This window comes from Ambystoma mexicanum, chromosome 1p (genome assembly GCF_040938575.1).
Source record: "Ambystoma mexicanum isolate Mex_15411 chromosome 1p, UKY_AmexF1_1, whole genome shotgun sequence".
In the NCBI taxonomy this organism is placed as follows: domain Eukaryota; kingdom Metazoa; phylum Chordata; class Amphibia; order Caudata; family Ambystomatidae; genus Ambystoma; species Ambystoma mexicanum.
The window spans coordinates 572,649,642-572,673,551 of NC_090921.1; the positions used below are offsets into that span (position 1 = coordinate 572,649,642).

General features: G+C 45.8%; 1 protein-coding gene across 2 annotated transcripts in view; it reads right to left on the bottom strand.

Annotated features, from left to right (window-relative positions):
- Nucleotides 1-23,910, bottom strand: part of AP3D1 (adaptor related protein complex 3 subunit delta 1) — a 2,198,421-nt gene that overhangs the window by 1,332,599 nt on the left and 841,912 nt on the right. For both annotated transcript variants that reach the window (XM_069649511.1, XM_069649512.1), the window contains exon 14: nucleotides 14,338-14,568. In XM_069649511.1, coding sequence (XP_069505612.1) covers nucleotides 14,338-14,568 — 231 coding nt within the window. The remainder of the gene's footprint in view (nucleotides 1-14,337; nucleotides 14,569-23,910) is intronic.

Sequence of the window (23,910 nt, forward strand, 5' to 3'; positions counted from 1 at the left end):
AGAAGAGGAGGGCGATATCCAGAGTACAGAGGCAGGGGGTATACCAGCAACTTTTGTGAAATTTTATGAGACCCTCTACAGATCTGAATCGAGGCACACAAGCACTGCGATAGATGAATATCTAGAGAGCGTCCAAATGCCGAAACTATCCCGAGATAAGGCCATCGACCTAGATTCCCCGATAAACACAGAGGAAATCAAAAGGGCTGTGAAGCGGTTGCAGATGGGGGAAGGTCTCTGGAGAGGATTGTTACACCGACGCTTTTTTAGGTCCTTCCTCTCACCTATCCCGCCTCTCTCCGCTCCTCTCCTCTTATTTTTAGTTGAGTTGTTTAATGAGATCCTAGACACAGGATGTGTGCCCCATGAATCATTCTCCCGCGCTCTCATCACTGTGATCCCTAAAGAGGGCGGAGATCCCAAAAAATGTGGATCTTACCATCCAATATCGCTATTGAATCTAGATGTGAAAATATATAGAAGGGTCCTTGCTGCCAGGCTCCAAACATTTATGCTCTGACTGATGCACTCTGAGCAGGTCGGTTTCATAATGGGGAGACATGGTACCGACACAATGCGAAAGACACTGTATCTGATCCACGAATCAAGGAATGGGGAGGATGACCCGGTCCTCTACTCCGTGGATGCCGAGAAGGTGTTCGACAGAGTCGAATGGGATTTTCGGGAAGCGGTATTGGGTATATAAAACTTGCGCACGAGATTTGGATGAGGTGTGAAGGTTGTATACACTTCCCCTAAGGCCTCAGTGTCGGTTAATGGTGAGAAATCCAGATGGTTCGACTTAGGCGGAGGAACCCGTCAGGGTTGTCCCTTATCGGCAATACGATTCGCCCTCTCTCTTGAACCGCTGGACCAAAGGCTTCGAGATGATCATCAAGTGGAGGGAATCAGGGTGGGTGGGAAAGAATACAAACTGGCCCTATACGCCGATGACCTTCTCCTACATATAGTGAATCCCTTCACGCCCATACCGAAAGCAATACATCTTATCGAAAAATACAGGATTCTATCTGGTTTCAAGATAAACAGGTCCAAATCTATCTTCTTCCCGTTACGTGAGCCTCTCCAGGGTGAAACTGAGCGATTTGTCGCATTGGGCCTGGCGATAGGGGGTGACTCTCTCCGCTACTTGGTTATAAACCTTACGCGAAACCTGGATTCCGTGTACAGTGCCAACTTCCCTACCCTGCTTTCACACTTTCATGATGACCTGAAAAAGTGGCAGAAACTTACAATATCATGGTTAGGGAGATTAAATGCAATCAAAATGGTTTGCTTACCTAGATTTTTATACCCATTTCAAAAGCTCCCGATCCGACTCCCGGACTCCTCCTTTGCTGAGACAAAAAGGGCGATAGCAACATTTTTGTGGCAAGGGAAGAAGGCAAGAGTGGCATATAATGTTCTATTGTTACCCAAGGACAATGGAGGAGTGGGCCTACCAGACAGTAGGAAATATTATGAGGCGGTCCAATTAAGAATTCTTGTCCCACACTTGAGGTCAGAAAGGACTCCAATGGTTAGAACTCTACCATTACAATCTAGCCCCGGCATCAGTCGCTGAATGGTTATAGGTCCAGAGAAGAACAAGTTACTTACCAACTATAAAGTTCTTTGACTGGATGTTCCTCCCACGTATTCCTCATCTTGTGATAATTCACTTCGCCAGCTTCACTGAATCGGAAAAAACATTTCGGCAGAGGGCGCTGTGCTCGAGGTCGTGGCGTCGAATGTCCCTCAACGGGCTCCGTACTGTGTTGACGTCACCGATGGTATAAATGGCTTGAGTCGCGCCCGTTGGCTTCAGTTCTGTTTTTTCGAGGAAATACTCGTGGAACATCTAGGCGTATGCTGTGACTGATAGGCCCATCGTGAGAGGAAATTGTAAGACAATATAAACTATGCTGCGGGTAGGCTGGGAGGGTCGATGAGGAATATGTGGGAGGAACATCCAGTCGAAAAAACGTTACAGTTGGTAAGTAACTTGTTCTTTGAATAGATTGTGTCCTCCCACGTATTCCTCATCTTGTGATAGATTCCCATAGCAGTGACCAATTTGGAGGTGGGAGTGCTAGTTTTTGTTTTCATGTACAGAGTGAAGTACTGCTCTGACAGAAAGTCCCTCATTTGAGGATGAGGCATCTAAGCAGTAATGCTTGATAAAGGTATGCATTGATGCCCATGTTGCAGCTGAGCAAATATCTTTTGCAGGGACTCCCCCTCTTCAAAGCAGCAGAAGTAGCCATTCCCCTTGTGGAGTGAGCACGTAACCCATCCGGTGTTTTTTTTCCTGCTAATCTGTAGCATTCCAATATAGCTAGAATAATCCAGCGGGATTTGGTTTGTTTTGTCACCACTAACCCCAATTTACTACTTGTGTATCCCACAAAAAGTAGGTCATCTTGGCGTAATTTTGACATTCTTGCAATGTAAAGACTGAGAGCCCTCTTGGGGTCCAGCCTATGTAACCTCTCCTCTTCTTTTCCCAAATGAGGAGGAGGAGGTTAGAATGTTGGTAAAACAATTTTCTGTGACAAATGGAAGTCGGAAACTACTTCGGTAAGAAAGATTGTTTTACTTTTAGAATCACTTTGTCTATATAAAAAGTGGTGTATGGAGGTTTATATGAGAGAGCCTGTAGTTCACTTACCCTGCGGGCTGATGTTAACGCCACAAGAAGGACAGTTTTTAACGTTAAAAGCCTCAATGGACATGAGTGCAGAGGCTCAAATGGTATACATGTTAGGAATTTGATAACTAAATTCAAATCCCAGGTTCGAACATGAAATGGAATTGGTGGATATACACTTGTAAATCCTTTTAAGAACTGTATTATTAATGGTATTTTAAAGTAAGAAACCTCTTCCGAGGAGCGCTTAAAAATGGACAGCGCAGCAGGGTATCCTTTGATTGTTCCGATCTGGAGCCCCAGATTGGCTAGATGTAACAGGAAAGAAAGCACCATTGGAGTGCCACATTGAAAAGGGTCCACATCTCTATCCTTGGACCAGTTACTGACTTTATTCCAACGACACCGGTACAAAGATTTTGTTGCTGGCCTCCTGGCCGGAAGCAAAATCTCCATTACGTCATCCAGAAGGTCCCAATCCTTGTATCTCAACCTCTCAGAAACCATGTATGAAGGTTGAGCGTGTTGACCTCTGGATGGAGAACCCAACCTTCCTCTTGCGAGAGAAGATCCTCTCTTTGTGGAAGACGTATTGGAGGGCAGATGGACATGTCCAGAAGGTCCGGGTACCACGTCCTCCTGGCCTAATCCGGGGCAATTAGGATCATGGTTTTCCTGGACTTTCTTAACCTTCTGATTACTTGAGGAATCACGGGGGCTGGAGGAAATGCATGCAGCAGGGGAAAATCCCAATCCACTACGAACGCGTGTCCTAGAGCTCCTCTTTGAGGAAATTCCCTTGAGCAATACTGATCGCACTTTCGGTTTACCGAGGTTGCGAACAGATCTACTTGAGGGGTTCCCCAAAGGGTGAAGATCTCCAGAAGGACTTCCTGAGCTAACTCCTACTCGTGGGAGACTGTGCTCTGCCTGCTCAGAGCATCTGCCGCCGTGTTCTGCTCTCTGGCTAGGTGAACTGCCGATAGAGAGATTCCCTCTTTTATCGCCCAGAAACAGAGCTGCATCGCCTCTCTGCACAGAGGTAGTGATCCTCCGCCTCCCCTTTTGTTGAGGTAGTACATGGCCACTGTGTTGTCTGTCATTATCAGGACATTCTTTCTCTGTACGGAGGGCAGGAAGACCTTCAGAGCTAGTCTGATTGCCCTCAGCTCCAAAAGGTTGATGTGAAGTCTGGACTCTGATGGAGACCAACGTCCGCTGATTGTCAGATCGTTGGTGTGTGCTCCCCACCCTGTGAGTGAGGCGTCCATCACTACTGTTATCTCCGACCATGGTTTCCAAAAAGATTCTCCATTGAGGATGTCGTTGCAAGCCCACCACGATAGATCCTGAGCAACTGTGCTCAGGACTTGCAGAAAATCTGACATATTTCCCGAGAATTAGGACCACTGAGTTCTGAGGGCCCATTGGAGGGATCTCATTCTCAATCTGGCCTCTGGCACCAGAAAAATGCAGGATGCCATGAGGCCGAACAACCTCAGGAAATCAAAGGTGGGTAGATGCTGGGCTTTTTGGAATTTTGTTACCATCTGCTGGATGTGGAGAGCTCTCACCCCGGGCGGCGAGGCTTTCCCCAAGGAACTGTCCAAGACTGCTCCGATAAATTGTAGTTGTTGGGATGGTACCATGTGGGACTTCTTAAAATTGAGGGAGAAGCCCAGGTTGTGGAGGAAGTGGTAGGTGATAGACAGGTGTTCCTGAGCTTGTTCTGGAGAACATGCTCTAATTAGCCATTCGTCCAGGTAGGGGTATACTTGAATCCCCTCTCTCCTGAGACTCGCTGCCACTACCGCCATCAGTTTGGTGAAACCCCTCATTGCGGAGGTCAGCCCGAATGGCAGAACTCGAAACTGATAGTGAGAACCGCCAACTGCAAACCTCAGGTATTTTCTGTGCTTGGGATGGATTGGCACATGAAAATAAACATTCTGAAGGTCCAATGATGCCAACCAGTCTTGGAGTTGGAGAGCCTGATGGATCCGAGAAAGGGCTACCATCTTGAACTTGTCCTTCCTGAGGAATTTGTTTAATTTTCTCAAGTCCAAGATGGGTCTCAATCCTCCGTCCTTTTTGGGGATGAGAAAATAGGCGGCGTACCAGCCTTTGTTCCTCTCCGCTACAGGGACATGTTCTATTGCACCTTTCTCTAGCAGGGAATTTTGGTAGAGCTGACTCCTGGTGGATGATCTTGAGGTCTTTTTATGAAGGGTAGGCAGTAACCTTGAGCTACTGGCTCCAGTGCCCATGCAACTGAAGAAATGCCTCGCCATTCTTCCAGATGCTGAGAGATTCCGCCTCCCACAGGTGGTTTGTATGATAAGACCTCAGAGAGATTTGGAGGCGGCTGCAGGAGCGGCTGAGAGCATAGATGCCGTTCCTGAAGATGGCTTTGTAGTCTTTGCTCGTCCACCACGAGTGACATTTCTTCTGCCCCTTTGAAAAGCCTGTCCTCTTCCTCTACCAACAGAGGAGTAGTATCGAAAAGGACGACCCCTCCAGGAAGACGAGCCCGAATAGGGTTCCTGAGGCTGTCGCATGGAGGCACTAAGCGACTTTGCTGCCGCTTTCAAGGTCTGAAGTTTTTCCAGGCTCTCATCAGCCTTACTACCAAACAGCCTCGAGCCATCAAAGGGCATGTTGAGAAGCCTGGTCTGTACATCTGGTGCAAATCCGACTTTCTCAACCACGAAAATCTTCGAAGCACTGTGCTTGATGCCATGGACCTGCTAATACTATCAGCAGTATCCAGTCCAGACCGGAGGCATTCCCCCATTGCCTCTTTACCGTCATTGACTATATTCAGAAGCCTTCCCTTTCCTCGCCTTCCGGAATATGCTCAGCCGCCGCCGAAATGCATTCCCACAGGGTATGTGTGAACCTGGCCAGGGTACAGGTGACATTGGTAGATTTCAAGGCCTTGCTACCGATGTAAAAACTTTACGAGCCCAGGCATCAACCTTTTTATCCTCCCTGTCCGGCGGTATGGATGGGTATGCGGCCTGCCTGGATGAAGCAGCTGCCTGAATAACCAAGCTTTCTGGAGTATTCTGGGTCAGAAGTGGAAGTTCTGTACTTTTTTTGGGAGATTGCTGTCTACTGCAGCAATGCTATCAGGTGTTTCTCAACTCTTCTTTGCAATGCCTTATGGAAGGGGAGAACTGGATCTTTCCGGGGTCCTCGGACTATAATATCCATCATATCGTCTTGTTCAAACGTAGGGGAGGCTCTTCCCCAACCCATATATTCAATCACCCTACTCATCAAATTCCTATACCCAGAGTCTGCATGTTCTGCAGGATCAGGTGCAGCAAACTCCAATTCGGGTGATGTGTCCACACCACTAGCAGATAGATCTCTCATTTTTGTCTCGGGATTTATCAGTTCCTCTGGAACTTGTCTAGTCCCATATTTTACTCCAGATGAGTGACCTCCTCATCATCTGAACCAGATTCCTCAAAAATTGAAGACAAGGACCTAAAGAAGTCCCTATCTTGGTAAAAGTGTAAACCTTTTCTCTTCTTCCTCATAATTTGTCGAAGGAATCAGTGTTTTCTTCGAGTGAGTCTTCGAGGGAGTCGAAGGAACCTTCGACACACTCGACAAAGCCTTTAAAAAAGGCGTAGAGGATAAATTAGGCTTTGTTATCGGAGCAGTTGGCGTCGACGAAGTTGCACCCGACTTCGACAATTTTTGTTTTTCATGAGGGATCGGAGAGGCACTCGATCCTCGAGGATCTCTCGACGAATTGTCGACTCGAGATCTATGGGTACGACTAGGCTTAACCGTTGTAGTTCCCGACTTCCCTGCGTCGTCCAAAGGAGCAACCGGGGTCAGACTTTTCTGAGGTTTTTTCGAGGGCGTCAAGGCCACGTTCTCAAAGACCTGTAACATTCTTTTTCTAAAGCTCTCCCACTTTGAAGGGGAATCCAATCTAGTCAGACATCGAACCAATTCTGTAGACGAACCGGACGATGACGACAGAGATCTATGTCTCCTTATGAGCTTTTTAGAGGAAGACGAAGATCGTCTCGACCTGCTACGAGATCGGGATCTCTTAGAGTGCTTTTTAGAGTTGATTTTTTTTTGTTTTTTATATAAGGCTTTCGAAGAGCCCTTCAACGCCTCCCGCCCCACCGCTAACTTACTTTTCCTCTCACGGAGGGGCTTCTCCGTCATAGACGGACAGGAGCCACAGTCGCCTGTTTGATGGTCTGAGCCCAGACACGGTGAGGATCGGTGATGGACATCTTCGATCCACAGTCATTACACTTCTTAAACCCAGTTTTGGGAGTCGAAGAGGTCGTTGACATTTTCTTGACAGAAAATCTAAGCACACCATTCACGAGAGCGAAGCAATCGGAAAAATGGAACTGAAGCAAACGGGCGCGTCTCGAGCCATTCATACCATCGGTGACGTCGACACGTTACAGAGCCCGTCTAGGGACATTCGATGCCACGACCTCGAGCACAGCGCCCTCTTCCGAGGAATACGTGGGAGGACACAATCCATTCGAAACAAACTTCTATGCAGATTATGTAATCACCCGTTACTTGGTACCATATGGGTAATATGGAGGGAGCAAAGAGTTACGAAAGAGATCACATCCTGGCCGTCCCCACCCAGCCACATTTGGGCACCAGGAATTAGAGAGGACATCCCAAACCACCACAAGAGATCGGTTCTGGTTCAAAGCAGGTCTCGAAAGAGTGGGCCAACTTTGGAAAGGGGATAAGTTTATCACGTTGCCAGAGCTGGAGGAGGCGCTAGGGATAGGTCCTCTACCAGTCTTCCCCTTCCACCAACTTAAAGGTGTCATAACAAGAGAGAAATGGAGGGAAAAAGTCCAGCAAGAACTAACCCCCTTCGAAAAAATCCTAAATGGGAGAACTGAAACAAAGGGCCTTATCTCAGCCATGTATAGGGTCTAAGTAGAAGCTGGGGGTGGCTCAACTGTGAACTTGAATACTAAGTGGGAGAGAGAACTCTTATCAATCCGGAACTGTGGGGGATAATATACAGAGGGGTCTCGCAAGCATCAATATTGAGCCAATATCAACTCCACACTATCAAATTGCTCCACAGATGGCAATACAATCCACATAGACGGTCCAAAATGTTTAAATCAACAAATCCTTTGTGCTGGCATCAATGCGATAAGAGGGCAGATTATTGGCACATGTGGTAAGGGTGTACCCGCATCAAGGTGTTCTGGGATGAGGTGGTAAAGTGGATAAGGGAATTAGACGGGATCCAGTGGGTAGCCGGACCCCCCCCATCACAATGTTTGGTTTGGAAGAACATGAGGGAGATTGTAGGAGAATGACAGTGTTAGCAGCCCCACTCTTATTGGCGGGCCGGGCCTGCCTTGCATTGGGTTGGAAAGCGGCCAGAGCTCCTATGAAAAAAGAATGGATGTGTGGCCACCAACATCTGTACAACGAAGAAAATCACAGCAGCCCTCCATGGAAAATCCACCCATTATGAACAGTTAGTTATGGGTGGACTTTGTACGCAAATATATAACTATTGTTTGAGAGTTTGTACAGTACAATGAATAGTGAAAGACAACTAGTTTGCACGTTGCCTCTATGCGGACCAATTGCTCTACCCCACACGGGGGTCACCCCGGAGGTCCGCAAAACGCATCTTGAACTACTCGGAACAAAGACGCTTGCCCATGTATCAAGATACAGAAAAGAAAATGTGACGCTCATTACCGGAGGAGACACCGTTCCCAGGGTGTAGGGGAGAGGGGGACAAGGGAGCTTGTTTAACGATGATGGGGGACTGTTGGAGGGTGGGATGTTGGAGGATTATGTTGTTAATGACACGCATTGAACACACCCTTATTTTGTACAATGTTTTTGAAACCTTAATAAAAACCAAGTTTAAAAATAAAGTCAGAAGTGGGGTAGAGGATTTTTGAGTCAATGATGGCAGAGATTTAGATATTGATTTGAGGAGGATGTGTGAAAGGGGAGTTCAGATTAAGGGATAATGTATTGTGTACAAATCTGTGCAAATGGGATTTCTACCGAATTGTGGATTGTTTGATATATTTGATGCCTGGTGAATATCATCTATATATGGTAGTGGGGTTAGATTTGGTGTAGATGTGTTTATTGAACCAGAGGAAAATTTCACCCATGCTGGTTTCATAGAAAGAATTGGTAGGGAGTTTATTTCAAATGGATTTTAAAAAGTGCAGTGAAGGAAATTAAGTAATATTAGGCAATGAGAATGCAATTAAGAAGTGGGAGAAGGAAAGCAGGGAAATAATACTGGCTTCTATACTGATACATAATGGAGCATTTTCAAGATGGGTTTCATTAACTATTTAAACTCTGCTATACGTGTCCGTCTAGAACGGCGGCAAAAAACAATCTGAGGGACGTAGACGCGTGAGGGATCATGGGAACAGTGGACGTCACACTGGGGATAGTATTACTGGCACGCCCTGTCGACGTCCCTTTTCGAGATTCGAAAACAACAGCTGTAATACCCTGCAGCTTACACTAGATGTAGATGTCTGCCTATGTACAGCATGTGATCTAAGCAGAATCCACAAGCCTCAGGAAAAAATACATATATAAATATATATAAAAATTGTATAATTGACATTGCATAAAGAAGCATGTATACATAGTTTAATAAGTGATTAACTTAGGTTTTGGTCTATAGGTAGGCTGATATATTGTATATGTCTGCTTCTATAGTTACTGCAGTTTTAATTGCATAACAGGGTTGACCTAGATTTGACTGGGAGCTAGGAGACAAAGGGACTTGTTCCCGATATTTTTCTAATGGGAAACACTGGTGGAGGGATTTAGGGTGAGCCTACGGACAAACACAGTTAATCTTAGGGAGGGAAGCAGAGTAAAAAGGGAGTGTGAAGCTAATGGGGGGGGGGGGCGGGCAATTGGAAGCAAAGTTTTGTAAATTGGGCTCCGTTGTGCCCGTTAGCCTCCTTTCCCGCCTCATCACGTCTCCTTTCCCCTTCCTCCCCCCTACCCCCCGTGATTGGCTCATCCAGCTTCCTGGATGCCTCTGTGCCTCGCTGCCCAGAACACCGTACTCGCCATTCCAAAGTGGCTGAGTAGGCGAGTGGTGGGCCTGTGAGACCTACGGGCCTTTGTTGAAATCATCTAGGCTCCGTTGTGCCCGTTAGCTTCCTCTCCCGCCCCCCGCTCTATCGCGGCTCCTTTCTTCCTCCCGCTTTCTCTACCAGCCCACCACCCGTGATTGGTCCAACTGCCCTTCATCACCGGTCTCCCCAGGGCAGCCCTCTGCCCGGCAGCCCCCTCGGCTAAGGGCCCAAGGAAAAGGGCGGCTCTTACAGTAGCTGCTCCACAGAGTGTCTGCAGGGGAAGCCAGTGAAGCCAGCAGCGGGCAGACACCAACAAAACTAAGTGTGGCATGGGTGGGCTGTAGAGCAATTACTCTACTCCAGAAAGCCCCTGCCACTCTACCTTGCCTTCCCATAACTAACTGCCAAAGAATTACACCATGCACATTTAGAGAGATCCGAGCACCAACCTAATTCAAGGCTGGACTGTAAATGTTGTCCTGCATAACATTCTGACATACTTGCATTACTAACAAGTGCCACTCCCAGAGACAATAGTGAAAATTAGCCAGCCTCACATTGAGACGGGTGTGACAATGTTAGCATTTCCCACTCTTAGGTGGAACTGCGAATGATAGCATGTCCCTCTCCCAATTGGAATTGCAAGTGTCAGCATGTGCCTATCCTAGATAGAATTATGACTGGTAGCACATCCCTCACTCAGGTTCATTGTGAATGATCGCATGTCCCACTCTTAGTTGGAATTGTGAATGTTAGCTTGTGCCACATTTAGACAATTGTGATGAATAGCATGTGCCCTAATAACATCACTGTGTTAAAGTTGAACTTAGAAATCGTACCCTAATAGCATAACTGTGCTAATATTGAATCCAGACTGTATTCCCAACATCACTGGGTGTGCCCTAATAGCGTCACTGTGTTAATGTTCAATCTAGAAAGTACACCCTAATAGCATCACTGGGTTAAAGTTCAACTTAGAAAGTGCGCCCTAGCAGCGTCATTGTTTAAAGTTGAACTTAGAAGTATGCCCTAATAGCGTCACTGTATTAGAGTTGAATTAAGATGGTATTCCCAATATCATTGAATGTGCTCTAATAGAATCACTGTGTTAAAAGTTGAATTTAGAAGGTATTCCCAACATCATTGATAGTGCCTGGTTGCATACACTTAACTGATTACCACAAAATCACACTACTATGCTTACTCTCTCCTATACACCACCATTCAACTAGAACACAGCAGTACTATGACACATTCGGTAAAGCTGTTCTCATACTAACATGACTCATCAAACTACCCATCATCCTAATAAAACACAGCTAGGTAGCCCATACTGGGTAGCTTAGGCGTCTCCTCAGGCCTAACATAGCAAGAACTCAGTCTGGATATCCACCCTCCAGACCAAACACATTCAACTTATCTCCTCAGCACCACACCTACCGCTAAGAAGAAGCTATCATGCAACAACCACACCAGCTGCACACATACCTGGACCGCCCACACACTTTACGACTCTCTCTCAACTGACTTGAACTGCGGTTCCCAAGAGCGTTCAACCTGGCAGCGCTTTGAGATCATACCAATGATACATAAGGCGCTATACAAATGCAAAATAACAACATAAATCTCATCTAATCCCGGAGCAATCTAAAGAATTCCTGGCCAGCGTGGTAGACACAACAATGAACTCTTAGCTTACCATTAGACAGGGTGAACATGAGGACCATGACAGAGTGGAGGCATTTCCACATAGGGAAGATGGGACTATAGATTGGCCGGTTCTTTGTTTGGCCTCTACGAGCAAGATCAAATTAATGTTGCAATTGGAGCCTACTAAGCTAAAAATAAATAGCTGTTGCTTATTTATCATTTCCCATTAAAGAAAGATTTCCATTGATGACTACGACACAATTACATTCCTGCTGCTTTTTCCCCATAGAAGTGAAGGCGCCATCAAAAGCCATTAGGTGAAAATAATTTCTGGTGAGTGGAGATTTGAGAGCTATGACATGACTAGCAAGACAGCATAGGCTAGTAGAAGTCATGAGATGCTGTAAGGACTGGTAAAAATCTTTGAAATAGATAGATTTTGGGGAGGAGCAAAAGAGATTATTGGGGACACAGAGCCAGCTTGGATGTGGATAGTGATGTGGAAAGACAATTGCTTAGTCAAAGCACGATAGCAGAAACAGATCCATCAAAAACTTCTTTTTTTTTTTAGATCAAATAAGACTATATTGAAAGAGAAACCGCCCTTTTATCAAGCAAGTTTGATTCCAAGACCCAGTTCACAAAGATATTACAACACAAAGACCCACTCAAGGGGTAAACGAGGAGGAAGACAAAATAGAAATAAAGAGGAAAAGGACAGGACAGGAACAAGAACCCGATCAGAGGCCAGAAGAGACGGACAGATAGGTGAACTTCAAAATCAACCTCTGCAAAAGGGGGTTAGGTAAGAGAATTGACGGTACTGAATAGGGGCTTATCCTTCACACCAATGATCAATTGCGACTATATTAGCACTCAAATTGATGCCTACAAATTTATCAGAAAATTCAACAAATATTTTCACAATTCAAATTGGAGACAAAAGGGACATACGCTATCATTCAGAGTTAAGTACATCATCAATCAAGATTTACAGAATACCATACTGGCCACATACTTAGGTGAGGATGATCAGCCATAAGCCAACCGCAAGGAACAATTAGCCTTAAAAAGATTCCAAACATATGAGGAACTTATCAATTAGTCTGATAAAGGGGATGGGGGAATATTGTGATCCTCAATAAAAATTGACATCAAAATGGCGGAGGACCATCTCTCGCTACCGTATTCTTATATAAAAATCAATCAAGATTGTGTGAAGGGAACCATCAAGGAATCAAAAGAGATTAACAAACAAATGGTACCAAACAACTCATTACTGATGAGGATTTTTTCATGTGTGAAAAACTCAAGATTCTTACAATCTATTTTCTCCCTAAACTGCACAAAGCGTTCGAGATCCTACCAGAAGTACGGCCAATTGTGAGTGGCAAAGGCTGGGTAAAAGCGTAATGTCAATACATTTAGACATTTTCTAAGACTGGAAGTATTGAGACTTGATTCATATGCGAGGGATACCATGCAAGTGCTAAAAACATACTCAATAGGACTTAATAGGGCAAACAATATATGCTAGCCACTGTCGATGTTAAAGTGCTTTACACCTCCATTGATCACAAATTTCCATTAGAAAGCAGTGAATACTTTTCCCAACAACAAATCAGCGTCTTTTCTGAAATTATTAAAATGATCAAAGAATTCTTTACATTCACATCACAACATATTTCTCTTTAATGATGTTCTTTATAAACAGCCAACGGCAGTGGCCATTGGGACAGGCTACACACCATCCCTGGCCAACCTCTTCATGGGGGAATATGAATACACACATATGCTAACCTATACCGGATGTGACCAAAAAGATTCACTTATGGCTGAGGTATTTCAATGATATCTTGGTAGTATGTAATGGGACTGAAAAAGAACTAATAATGTTTTATCAATATATAAATACCAACAGATTTTGTATCGAATTGACTTGGAGAAAAGTACACACCACTTTATTTAGATTTAAACATAGACCTTGAGAATGATGAGATCTGTACTAGAACATACAGAAAGGAAACAGAGGTGAATGCCATCTTACACTCCAAAAGTTGTCACAACCAGATTGTCATTGAGAACATTCCAAAAGGGGAATTTCTACAAGCGGAACTTAACTGTAGGAAAACCGTCAGTTATGACATTGAAAAGATAAAAAAAAAAAAAAGGTTTTTCGAAAGAGGATGTTCAATTAACAAAATCAGGGCGGTAAAGAAGAAAGCTGATAACTTAAATAGATCAGCAGTACTCACTCCAAAATCCAAGCCAGGGAATGACAAAAACAAGACTAGGATACTTACTAGATTTTCAAGAATAACTAAATGTACAAGATTTTCAAAAAACACTGGTCCATTCTGTTACTTGATGATGATTAAAGAAATTATGTATCGGATAGATCAGAATTTGTGTACACTAGGAGCACCGACTTTGAAGCCATAACGAGCTCTTGAATCGAATACTATTTGCACAACGTTATTAAATTAACCTGCCAAGAGACCAGGCACCGGAATGAAGGAGAAATGTAAGAACGTTTGCTTGGACAATAACGTGACTCAGAGCCCCTTTATTTCGAAGTTGCCAAGAAAAACTGCCCACATCCTGGAGATTCACCATCCTGACAACTTTGTTTTTGGGTCCAATTTGTACGCAGCTCCATATAAAGTTTTTGTTGATCACATCTTTGTGTGGATGCCTATCAATATCAACCACAACTATGAATGTACATTTAAATAAAAAACTGCCTCATCTCATGTGCAGTAAAGACTGGACCTGCTATGCCAAAAAACAGTACGTAAGATAGGCAGTGCAATAACAGATATGTACAAATGGCAATGACCCTTGGAAGCAAAACTTTTAGATATTATTGTTAACCACACACAACGTTTTTTTTGGTAATTGCTGCAATAATTGTTTCCAAACACTTACTCAGAAAACTCTCCACAGATCCAGGCAGCAGCGTACAAAACCTCACAAATTCCATTACGCTGGGTGTTGCTTGACAGCAGGTGGGCGTTGTCCAGTAGCGTAGCCATTTGGGATACTGCAAAGCTCCGAATGGCCTTTACTCGGATTGCAACATCAAGCATCTGAGCGGCTATCAGATGCCCATGTCGAGTCCCTTCCAGTCTTGTAAGTTCCACTAATATGCTTATATACCTAGCATGATCAAAAAGCAAAACATGCAGTGAAATTTAAAATTCATGAACAATTATTATAATTCTATAAACATTGTACATTTGATGCAAGGATGTACAGTCTAAAAAAAGGAGGCAGAAGCTAGCATTTAAGTCCAATTGGAGGAAGCGCAACTCTCATAAAGCTCGAACAGGCCATCTAAATGTATACGGTTGACATGTAAATGCTCCATGAAATCTGGGTCCAATCATAAAACAGAGTAGCTGGATCAATGTGATGCATCTTTTAAAAGGCTCAATAACAAACAAAAGAAAAAAGCTCAACTCAGGGAAATAATAGGGTGAGTCTTTTTCTCAGGTTAAAAATCATGCGAACAAGGTTTTAACGGCTTCTCCTTTGTCTGAAACAAGTAATAAATAACTCTTTGATTAACTGAATAATATTGATGTATGGGGCCCTAACACAGCAATCACAGTGGATGGTTGTCTCTTCGTATTCTGTAGTGGGTTCAACAGGTCTTACTAGCTCTATAGGCATAATCTTCTTCCTTGCTTATTCCAAATGAGTGAAGTAAAAGGCGAATTGAAGCTGCTCTTCAGATCAGGACAGGCACTGACAGGAGTGCAACAGTCGCAACGGGCAACCATGCAGGTCTTTGTCCTGCTTTTAGTAGGTTGGCTGGAGTGTTGGAGAGGGCTGGACTTCAGTCTCTGATTCAGCGGTGTGCTCATACTTCTATCCATCCCCAGTGGTCTGCCAGATGTAAGGTGTGTCATCAGTATCTTCCCTCCCTGTCTGGGTTTCTCCCATGACATCTCAACTCCTGAGGTCTTCCTCTACACAAGCTCTGAGGTCTCCTGATCCCCAACCACCAAGGAGTCCCTGCCTCAAAGCCACTTCTGCTCTCCTACAGCTTTCCCAATGGCCACCTCCACTGGCCTCCAGACACCTGCAAAACTATGCTCTTCCTCTCCTCCAACACACTCCATCTCTTCATCTCCAATTTCTCCAAACTCCCACACTACCCGGTTTCTCTATGAGCTTTTTAAAACGCTCCCAAACCCGCACCTGGAGTTGGTCTTATGACTATTGCATTTGGGTGAGTGGAGTCTGGAGACCATTAATTGGTTACAATTTATAAAGAATGGAATTTGATGTATGGTTGGCAAAAACTTTCAGAAAATGGAAGGCCTTCTTAGTTGCTGGTATCCAAGTGATCTTGTTTTTCGGGCCTTTAGGGTCGGATAAGGGGGGTGTCCAGTGATGGTTGTTAAGTATGGGATGAATAGTCAATAGTATCCATTAAGAAATATTTTCTTTGTACTGCTTTCCCCCTCTCTAGACATCTGACTAACCACTCAACTTTTTGCTGCTATGCTGAACCGGTCTCGAGTTGAAAGGCAAGTAAATCCTTTTCATTTAGCTTGCTTAACTGAGCTCATCTGTATTGGGGCACTGATCAGTCCCTATGGCTATCAATGCAGGAGAACTCTGCTCTCCATTCTTAAATGCTCTGCACTCTTCACCTTAGTATCGAGGTGCAGGAGGGATACTTTGTGTCACAAAAACATTGTTTTTCTGAACTTTGTAATTGCTTCAGGATCTGTTCAAGAAGGGATGTAGGTCAAAGGATCGACAACCAAAGGGTCGAATGGTCAAAGGATCGACACCAAAGGATCGAATTTTTTTTGTTTTGGGGGGGGGGGGGGTCCCAATCAACCCTTGTTTTTGTGGTAAAAACCACTTTTTTCACTAAAAGAAAACCCCCAAAAAATATATATAATTTAAAAAAAAAATGTGATCCTTTGGTGTCGATCCTATGACCATTCGACCCTTTGGATTCGATCCTTTGACCAGACACCTTCAAGAAGGGCTGGTAGCAAGGGATATTTTACTACTGCATTTCTTTTAATGATCTTGCGTGATTTCGCATTTTACCGCTTAGGGCCTTTTAGAGTACCATAGACTCTAAAATGGCTATGCCACAATATTTTCGGCTCACCTTTGGCCATCTTGTATTTTGGCCATCCTTCTTGCCCTCTCAGGATTTGCCATTTATGGTGAGCACTTTCTCGCAGGGAAAACTCCAACTTTTCCAGGCAAAACAGCAGCGTGTTTGTTGCCCTGTGTGGGGGCTTTAACTGTCTAGCCGCAGTCTATATCATGCCAAAGTGGGGTAGTAACAGGACAGATGTGTTTGCCAGAGGCTGTGCATGGTTAGAATGTCCAGTTTGAATGGTGCAAATCCTTATCATTTGCAGGCTTGGGGCAGCTACATCATGAAGCATGGATGAGAGGAAGGCTTTTGCAGACATTCAACAAATTGTTGTTGGAGCCAAGATCATTTCGAAGAGAAGCCTCTCGTTAAAGATCTGCAACACGGTGTAGCCAACCAGCATTGTCTTCAACCATTCTGGCGAAGCCTTTCTCCTTTGCCGATCTCCAATCAGTGCTTCAAAACCTGGACTGGTGACTACAACCACTCTCAAGCCCTGTTGTGGAACCTGTTCTAAGAAGTCTTCAGAAGTGTCCTGGAACCATCCTGAGGGCTGAGCAGCTTCCTTTAGGGATACTTCATTGCATCCGTCGCCGTTCAGACTCAGCAGACCTTTGAATTGAGACACAAGAGGCCTTCCCAGCAGTTACAGCTATCCACCACTAAGAGGGGCCTCGCAGGACCAGCTTGTGTTACCACCACTAGGGTAATCCTCACCATTTATTTGAAGTGACCTGTATCATGTCCTGTGGGCCCTCTGGGTTAGTCAAAAAGGTTGTGGTCCTTTCTTCATTGTGCCAGGTTCCTCCAGCTGTCCAGTCCCAGGAGCAGTTTCACACGAGTGCGTAACCGTCCACTAGCCAGAACTAATACCAACGCTGAAGTGCACATCTGAAGCTTCATCGTAACAAACACACAAAAGCATGGAGGGCCCACAATTTCAGGGACTGCCAAAGTGGTCCCTGTATGAATCAAGAGTACAGGGGGTAAGTTAACATGCCTGTCCCTACCAACCCCACCTCAATAGAGTTGATCAGGTGTTAGGTCCTTGCCCTAGTTCTCCCTGGCCCGACCGTGATCAGTGGAGTTCTGGTCAATGATCCTCCTCTGGGCTTTCGCCAAGGTGGGTGGATTAGGCGAGGTTACGGTAAGAACTTTCTTGCACAATTGTGCAACCTGAAACAGAAACTGTCTGTTGGTTTTTCCAACTCTTGTTCAGATATGATATGGCATTTATAACGCAACTATACACAAGTGTTTCAAGGCACGATGGTGCAAGGGAGGGCAGGGGAGGGGAAACAGAGGGAAGACAAAGACAACAATCCTACTAGGTCAGGTGGCATTGAGATCGTGCAAGTGCTGGGAGCGGGGGGGGGGAGAGAGTGTGAAAAGTGCAGGGGGCGAAGGGGAGGAGATATTGCAGTACATAGGATAACAGCAAGATAAATCAGGACAATAAATAAAAAGTGCAGCCAGCTGGTGGTAAGTTTAAGTGCAGACATTGGGTGATAAGTGCTGGTAACAGTCCCTGAGTACAAGGGTTGCCAGGGGGGGCAAGGGCAGGTGTGCAACTGGCAGGGAGGGGCCTGTGCCCGAGATCAGAGAGTAGCCAGGTAACCAGTGCAGTTTCAGATTCAGCCAGAACATCAGCAGGGGAGAAGAGGAGAGAAAATAGAAGCAAAGAGGAAGGTCTTGATATGCTTCCGGAACCCGAGATAGTGCTCGTCAAGTTTTAGAGAGGCAGGAAAGCTGCTCCAGAGGGAGACTCCAGCAGAAGAAAGACCTACCACCAAATCGCTGTTTGGAGAAGAGACTGACCCTGAGGGAGTTGGAGATGGATGAGCAAAGATCTCGAGAGGGAAGATATTTAGGAAGAGAGTTGAAGGTATTGAGGTCCCAGGCCAGAGAAGGCCTTGTGGACAATGCAGACAATTTTGAACTTAATCCTCGCCTCACTGGGAGCCAATGCAGAGATTTCAGTCCAGGAGAGATACAATCCCAGGGCTTGAGGCAAAGGATAAGTCTCACAGTCCTGTTTTGGATGAGTTGCAGAGGGCAAAGTGTAGATGCAGGCAGATTTGTTGCAGTAGTCCAGCCTAGAGAGAACCAGAGCTCTGGAGACAGTGAGCTTCTGGGGGAAGGAGAGGAAAGGAAGAATACCTTTGAAGAGGTGCAGCTAGTAGTGTGACTTCTTAGAGACGTCAGAGATGTGAGGAGAGAAGGAGCTTGTGGAGTCGAAGACGACCCTGAGGTTTTTAGCCTCACGGTTGGGAGCAGGAATAGGGCCAAGAGAGGCCGGCCGGAGAGTGACAGGAAAGGAGGGAGCAGGTGTGCCAGTGAGGAGAATGTCGGTCTTACTGGCATTAAGGCAGAGATCATTGGCAGCACACCACTCCTGGATAGCAGACGGACAGTGAGAGAAGTAGAAGAGGTGGCTGAAGGGAGCCTGAAAATGAGTTGTGTCATCCGCATATCACTGAAAGTTGGGGCAGAGGAGTGGCAATGCTGTGGGCAAGAAGTGCCAGGTATTGATTGAACATCCCGGGGGAGAGGTTAGACCCCTCGAGAACACTTCAAGTAGAGATAGAGGAGATTTCTTAAATAACTGCATTGGGGCTCATGACTAAGCCTCTAGGTTCCCTCTTCTCTAGCTAGGGAAAGGCTTCTTACGGCATAGTGCCTTTTTTTAAAAAATAAGACTATTTATGGGGTTCTTAATTTCTTTAATCCCTGGCACCTCCTTGACACTCCACAGTGTTTGATCACCTCCACTAGTCCACCACATGTAGGGTTGTATGGGTAGGACCCTCCTCCTTTTTCTCCACTTGAATGGGGGTCGCCACTGACCAACATATTCTCTAACCTCTGTGGTTTAACTTTTCTCCTCAACTCTTTTGGGAAAATCGCACCCTCCTCAAAGGTCAGTCGCCCAGTCCAGCTGCCAGGGCCTTGCCCTAGCCCCAGCCCCAGCCGCCAGGGCGTCGCTCCCCCACCACCTGATAATTTCTGGATGAGTGGAGCTTTTGATTTGGCGAGAACCTACATCCTCTAACAGTTTGGGAGCAGAGTGTATGAGCTACTACCTGGCGATCGAACCCTTGAGAAACATCTGTGGGATGGGTTTCTCCACAGGTATTCCTCAAAATGCCTGAAAGGGTCATGTTGACTATGCTGCTTTTGTGGAGAGTTGCTACAAAGCTCACATTGAGGCTGGGTAGACAAGGGGATCATTTCTAGGCCATGCCTGGCATCATGTGGCTTTGGTGACCCCTGTGGGCATTCCATCACTAACCTCTTGAGTAAGGCAGGATACTTCACCACAGTCCCCATAAAATATGTGCAGCTCGGCTCCAGCCATTATTTTCCATCCTCCACCCCACACACAAATGCCTATTTTCCTGTGAACAACCCCCACTGTGATGCTGGAAATGCCTTTTGGAGGGACAGGACCTCTTTGTCCTTGTCCTACCACTTCTTGGTGTGTGTATCCAGCCTGGCGCTCTGGCAGAGCAGCTCTTCCTGTTTTCCTTTTGGTGAACACCACCCATGGGATACCATTATGGAACCCATGGGTGGGGGTACACCCTTGTACCTCCTCTTATGTGTGTTTTTTGGGCACCTGTGTGTTGCCAAAGAGCAGGATATAGGCTGGTGGCAGCTACTTGGTGACTTGGCAGTGGCTCAGAGTGTGCTCCATTTATGGGAAACCGAGGCAATGCCATAGGAATCGATGGATTCCTGAAGTAAAGCAAGATGGCCACTTTGGCTTCTTGGTTTCTATTACCCTTACACCTTGTTTCCCAAAGTCCTGGGAAGCCCTGACTGTACCTTCCCTCTGACTGGCTGTTAGGTGGAAATACCATACATGGCTCTGGGGCTGCCTCCCGTCAGATTGACTGGAGCCTTCCCAGGGACTGTGTTTTGTGGGTAAACCCTTGGGGTGGCACCAGTGTGAATGGAGTTGGGAGCCAACTCAGATTCTGTATTTGAATCTGAAATTATTTCTAGCCCGCGCCAAACAAAACCAATCGTATCTAGGTGCAGATGCATCAAGCAGTGACCAGGTCCAACGTCTACCGTCTATTGGAATAATTTGTTCAGCAGTATCGCAGTCAATATAACCAGAACAACAATCTTCAATTAGCAAAAAAGATAGGTTTTAAAGAACTTCCGAAATTCAGTAAGAGATTGTTGTTCTTGAATATCCCTCGGAAGACCATTCTAAAGCTTTGTACCATAGACGGCAAACCTTTGATCCCCTTTCGACAAATATCATGGAACTTGCAGCAGCATTTTACCGCAAGAGTGTAACTGGCGGCCTGGAACGTAGATCTTGATTTTTTTTCAATCAGATAGAGAGGTGCTAGCTAGTTTGCACATTTGAAGATAATGCACAGAATATTAAAATCTATGCACTCCTTCATGGCCAACCAGTGACCGCCTTAAATTGGAAATGGGGGATGATTTAGCCACCCCAAAAACAAGCTCACTGCCGCATTTTGAGCTACTTCAAGTCTCTGGATTTGGGGAGATGCGATTCCTGTCAACGAGGCATTGCTATAATCCAGTCGTGAGTTTATGAGTCCCCACGACTGTTGCATGATCATTATCTGCTATGAACGGCAGGATCTGCCTTAACATCCGCAAGTTATGAAACACCGGCTGTACTTTTGCACTTATCTGTGCTTCACTCCCCATAGCCTCTTCCCAAATGCAGCCCACATTGTTTTATCTTGGGGGCAAAATCCAGATGAGACCCTAGAAAGCATGGTGAAGGCAAGCACTAAATTGAAATTGATGTTTGCAGCCGAACAATGCTACCTCAGTCTTATTAGCATTTACTAACAGCTGATTTGCACACATCAGTGCTTGTACTTCTTTTAAGCAGCATTCCACCAGTTCAAACGTCTCCTCCAATCTCTCCACTCTCACAAACACCAGAGCCTCATCTGCATACGATTTAAATTTAACTTGATGTGTCCTTAAGTTGTACATGAGTTTTACATACACGTTAGAAATGAGAGGGGAGAGTGAAGAACCTTGTGGAATGCCACAAGTCTGCAAAAGGGAATCAGAGAGGAATCCTCAAAATGTTATCCTCTGTTCTCGGCCGGTCAGAAATGACTCGAACCACTCGAAGGCTTGTGCAGAGACCTTTCCAACCACCCTAAGACGTTTCAACAGAATGTTATGGTCCACTGTATCAAATGCAGCAGATGAACAAGTTACTTTCTTACCTGGTAACGTTCTTTCGATGGGATGGTCCGACGACGTATTACATATCTATGACAGATAATGTCCACAGCTGTGCTGCTTCAGAAAATCTTTGGCGTCTGCGTCCTGCGTCGATGCGCCGTCCCCGAGGACCTCCTCCGACGGCCGACGTCACCTGATGTGATAAATAGGACGCACAGCGCCCATATCCTCAGTTATAGTTTTTTCCCAGAACGTGTGCCACCAGTTTTCTGCCAGTCAGACACACAAGGCCTTGCAGAACGCAAGCTGCAATCGCAAAAGAAATTCTGCAGCGGGGAAGGGAGGGAGCGATATGGAATACGTCGTCGGACCATCCCATCGAAAGAACGTTATCAGGTAAGAAAGTAACTTGTTCTTTGAGGGGATTGGGTCCTCCGACGTATTCCATATCTATGACATACTCCCAAAGCAGTACCAAGCAAGGAGGTGGGAAAGAATTTAGAATACAATTTTAGCATGCCCAATCAAATTGCGGAATCGAGAACTGCCTTGCCAAAGGCCAGATCTTGCCCTCTGATGGAATCAAGGGAATAGTGACGTACAAAAGTATGTACTGAAGCCCAGGTGGCTGCATCACAGATGTGACTAATAGGAACTCCCCTCTGCAGGGCAGTAGACGCAGGCACTCCCCTGCTAGAATGGGCCCGCAAGCCAGCCGGAGGGTCCTTACCCGCCAAGCGGTAACACTCAGAGATAGCTAAAATAATCCAACGAGACAAAGTCTGTTTCGTCACAGCTTGTCCCAAACGCTTTCCAGCGTAACCAATGAAAAGTTGATCGTCCACTCTGACCCGGGACATGCGCAAAATATAAAAGCTCAACGCTCTCTGAATATCAAGCCTATGGCGCCTCTCCTCTTCCTTACCAGGATGTGGAGGAGGATAGAACGCCGGAAGAACCACCTTCTGGCTCAAATGAAATTCCGAAACCACCTTCGGAAGAAAAGAAGGACGAACTCTAAGGACAACCCTGTCCTTGTGAAACACAGTGAAGGGTGGCTTAACAAAGTGCCTGTAACTCACTCAGCGAGCAGAAGTAACCGCAACCAAAAACACAATTTTCAGAGTTAACAGCCTCAAAGGGCAAGAAGAACAAGTTAGTTACTTTCTTACCTGGTAACGTTCTTTCGATGGGATGGTCCGACGACGTATTCCATATCTATGACATGTAATCACCACAGCTGTGCTGCTTCGGAAACTTTTTCGGCGTCTGCGTCCTGCGTCGATGCGCCGTCGTCGAGGACCTCCTCCGACGTCATCCGATGTGATAAGTAGGACGCACGACGCCCTTAGCCTCAGTTGTAGTTTTTTCCCCCAGAACGTGTGACATAAGTCAACTGCCAGTCAGACAAAAAGCCTTGCGGAACGTAAGCTGCAATCGCAAAAGAAATTCTGCAGCGGGGAAGGCAGGGAGGGAGCGATATGGAATACGTCGTCGGACCATCCCATCGAAAGAACGTTACCAGGTAAGAAAGTAACTTGTTCTTCGAGGGGATTGGGTCCTCCGACGTATTCCATATCTATGACAGACTCCCAAAGCAGTACCAAAAGCAAGGAGGAGGGAAAGAATTTAGAATCAAAATTTAGAATAGCCAATCAAATAGCAGAGCAAAGGACCGCCTTGCCAAAAGCCAGATCCTGTGCTCGGATGGAATCGAGGGAATAGTGACGTACAAATGTATGTACTGAAGCCCAGGTGGCTGCATCACAGATGTTGCGAATAGGAACACCCCTCTGCAGGGCAGCAGACGCAGCCATACCCCTGGTAGAATGGGCCCGCAAGCCAGCCGGTGGGTCCTTACCCGCCAAGCGGTAGGGGATGTCACATGCAAAAGGATCCACATTCTGAACTCTGCACCAGTCGCAGAATTTACGCCAACGGCAACGGTACAGAGACTTTGTTGCTGGCCTTCGGGCCGAAAGCAACACCTCCATCACGTCCTCAGGGAGGTCCCAATCCTTATACCTCAACCTTTCAGAAGCCAAGCGTGAAGGTTGAGGGATCTGACCTCTGGATGGAGAACCTGACCCCCCTCCCGTGAGAGCAGATCGTCTCGGTAGGGAAGACGACGTGGAGGGCAGATGGATAAGTCGAGAAGGTCCGGGTACCAC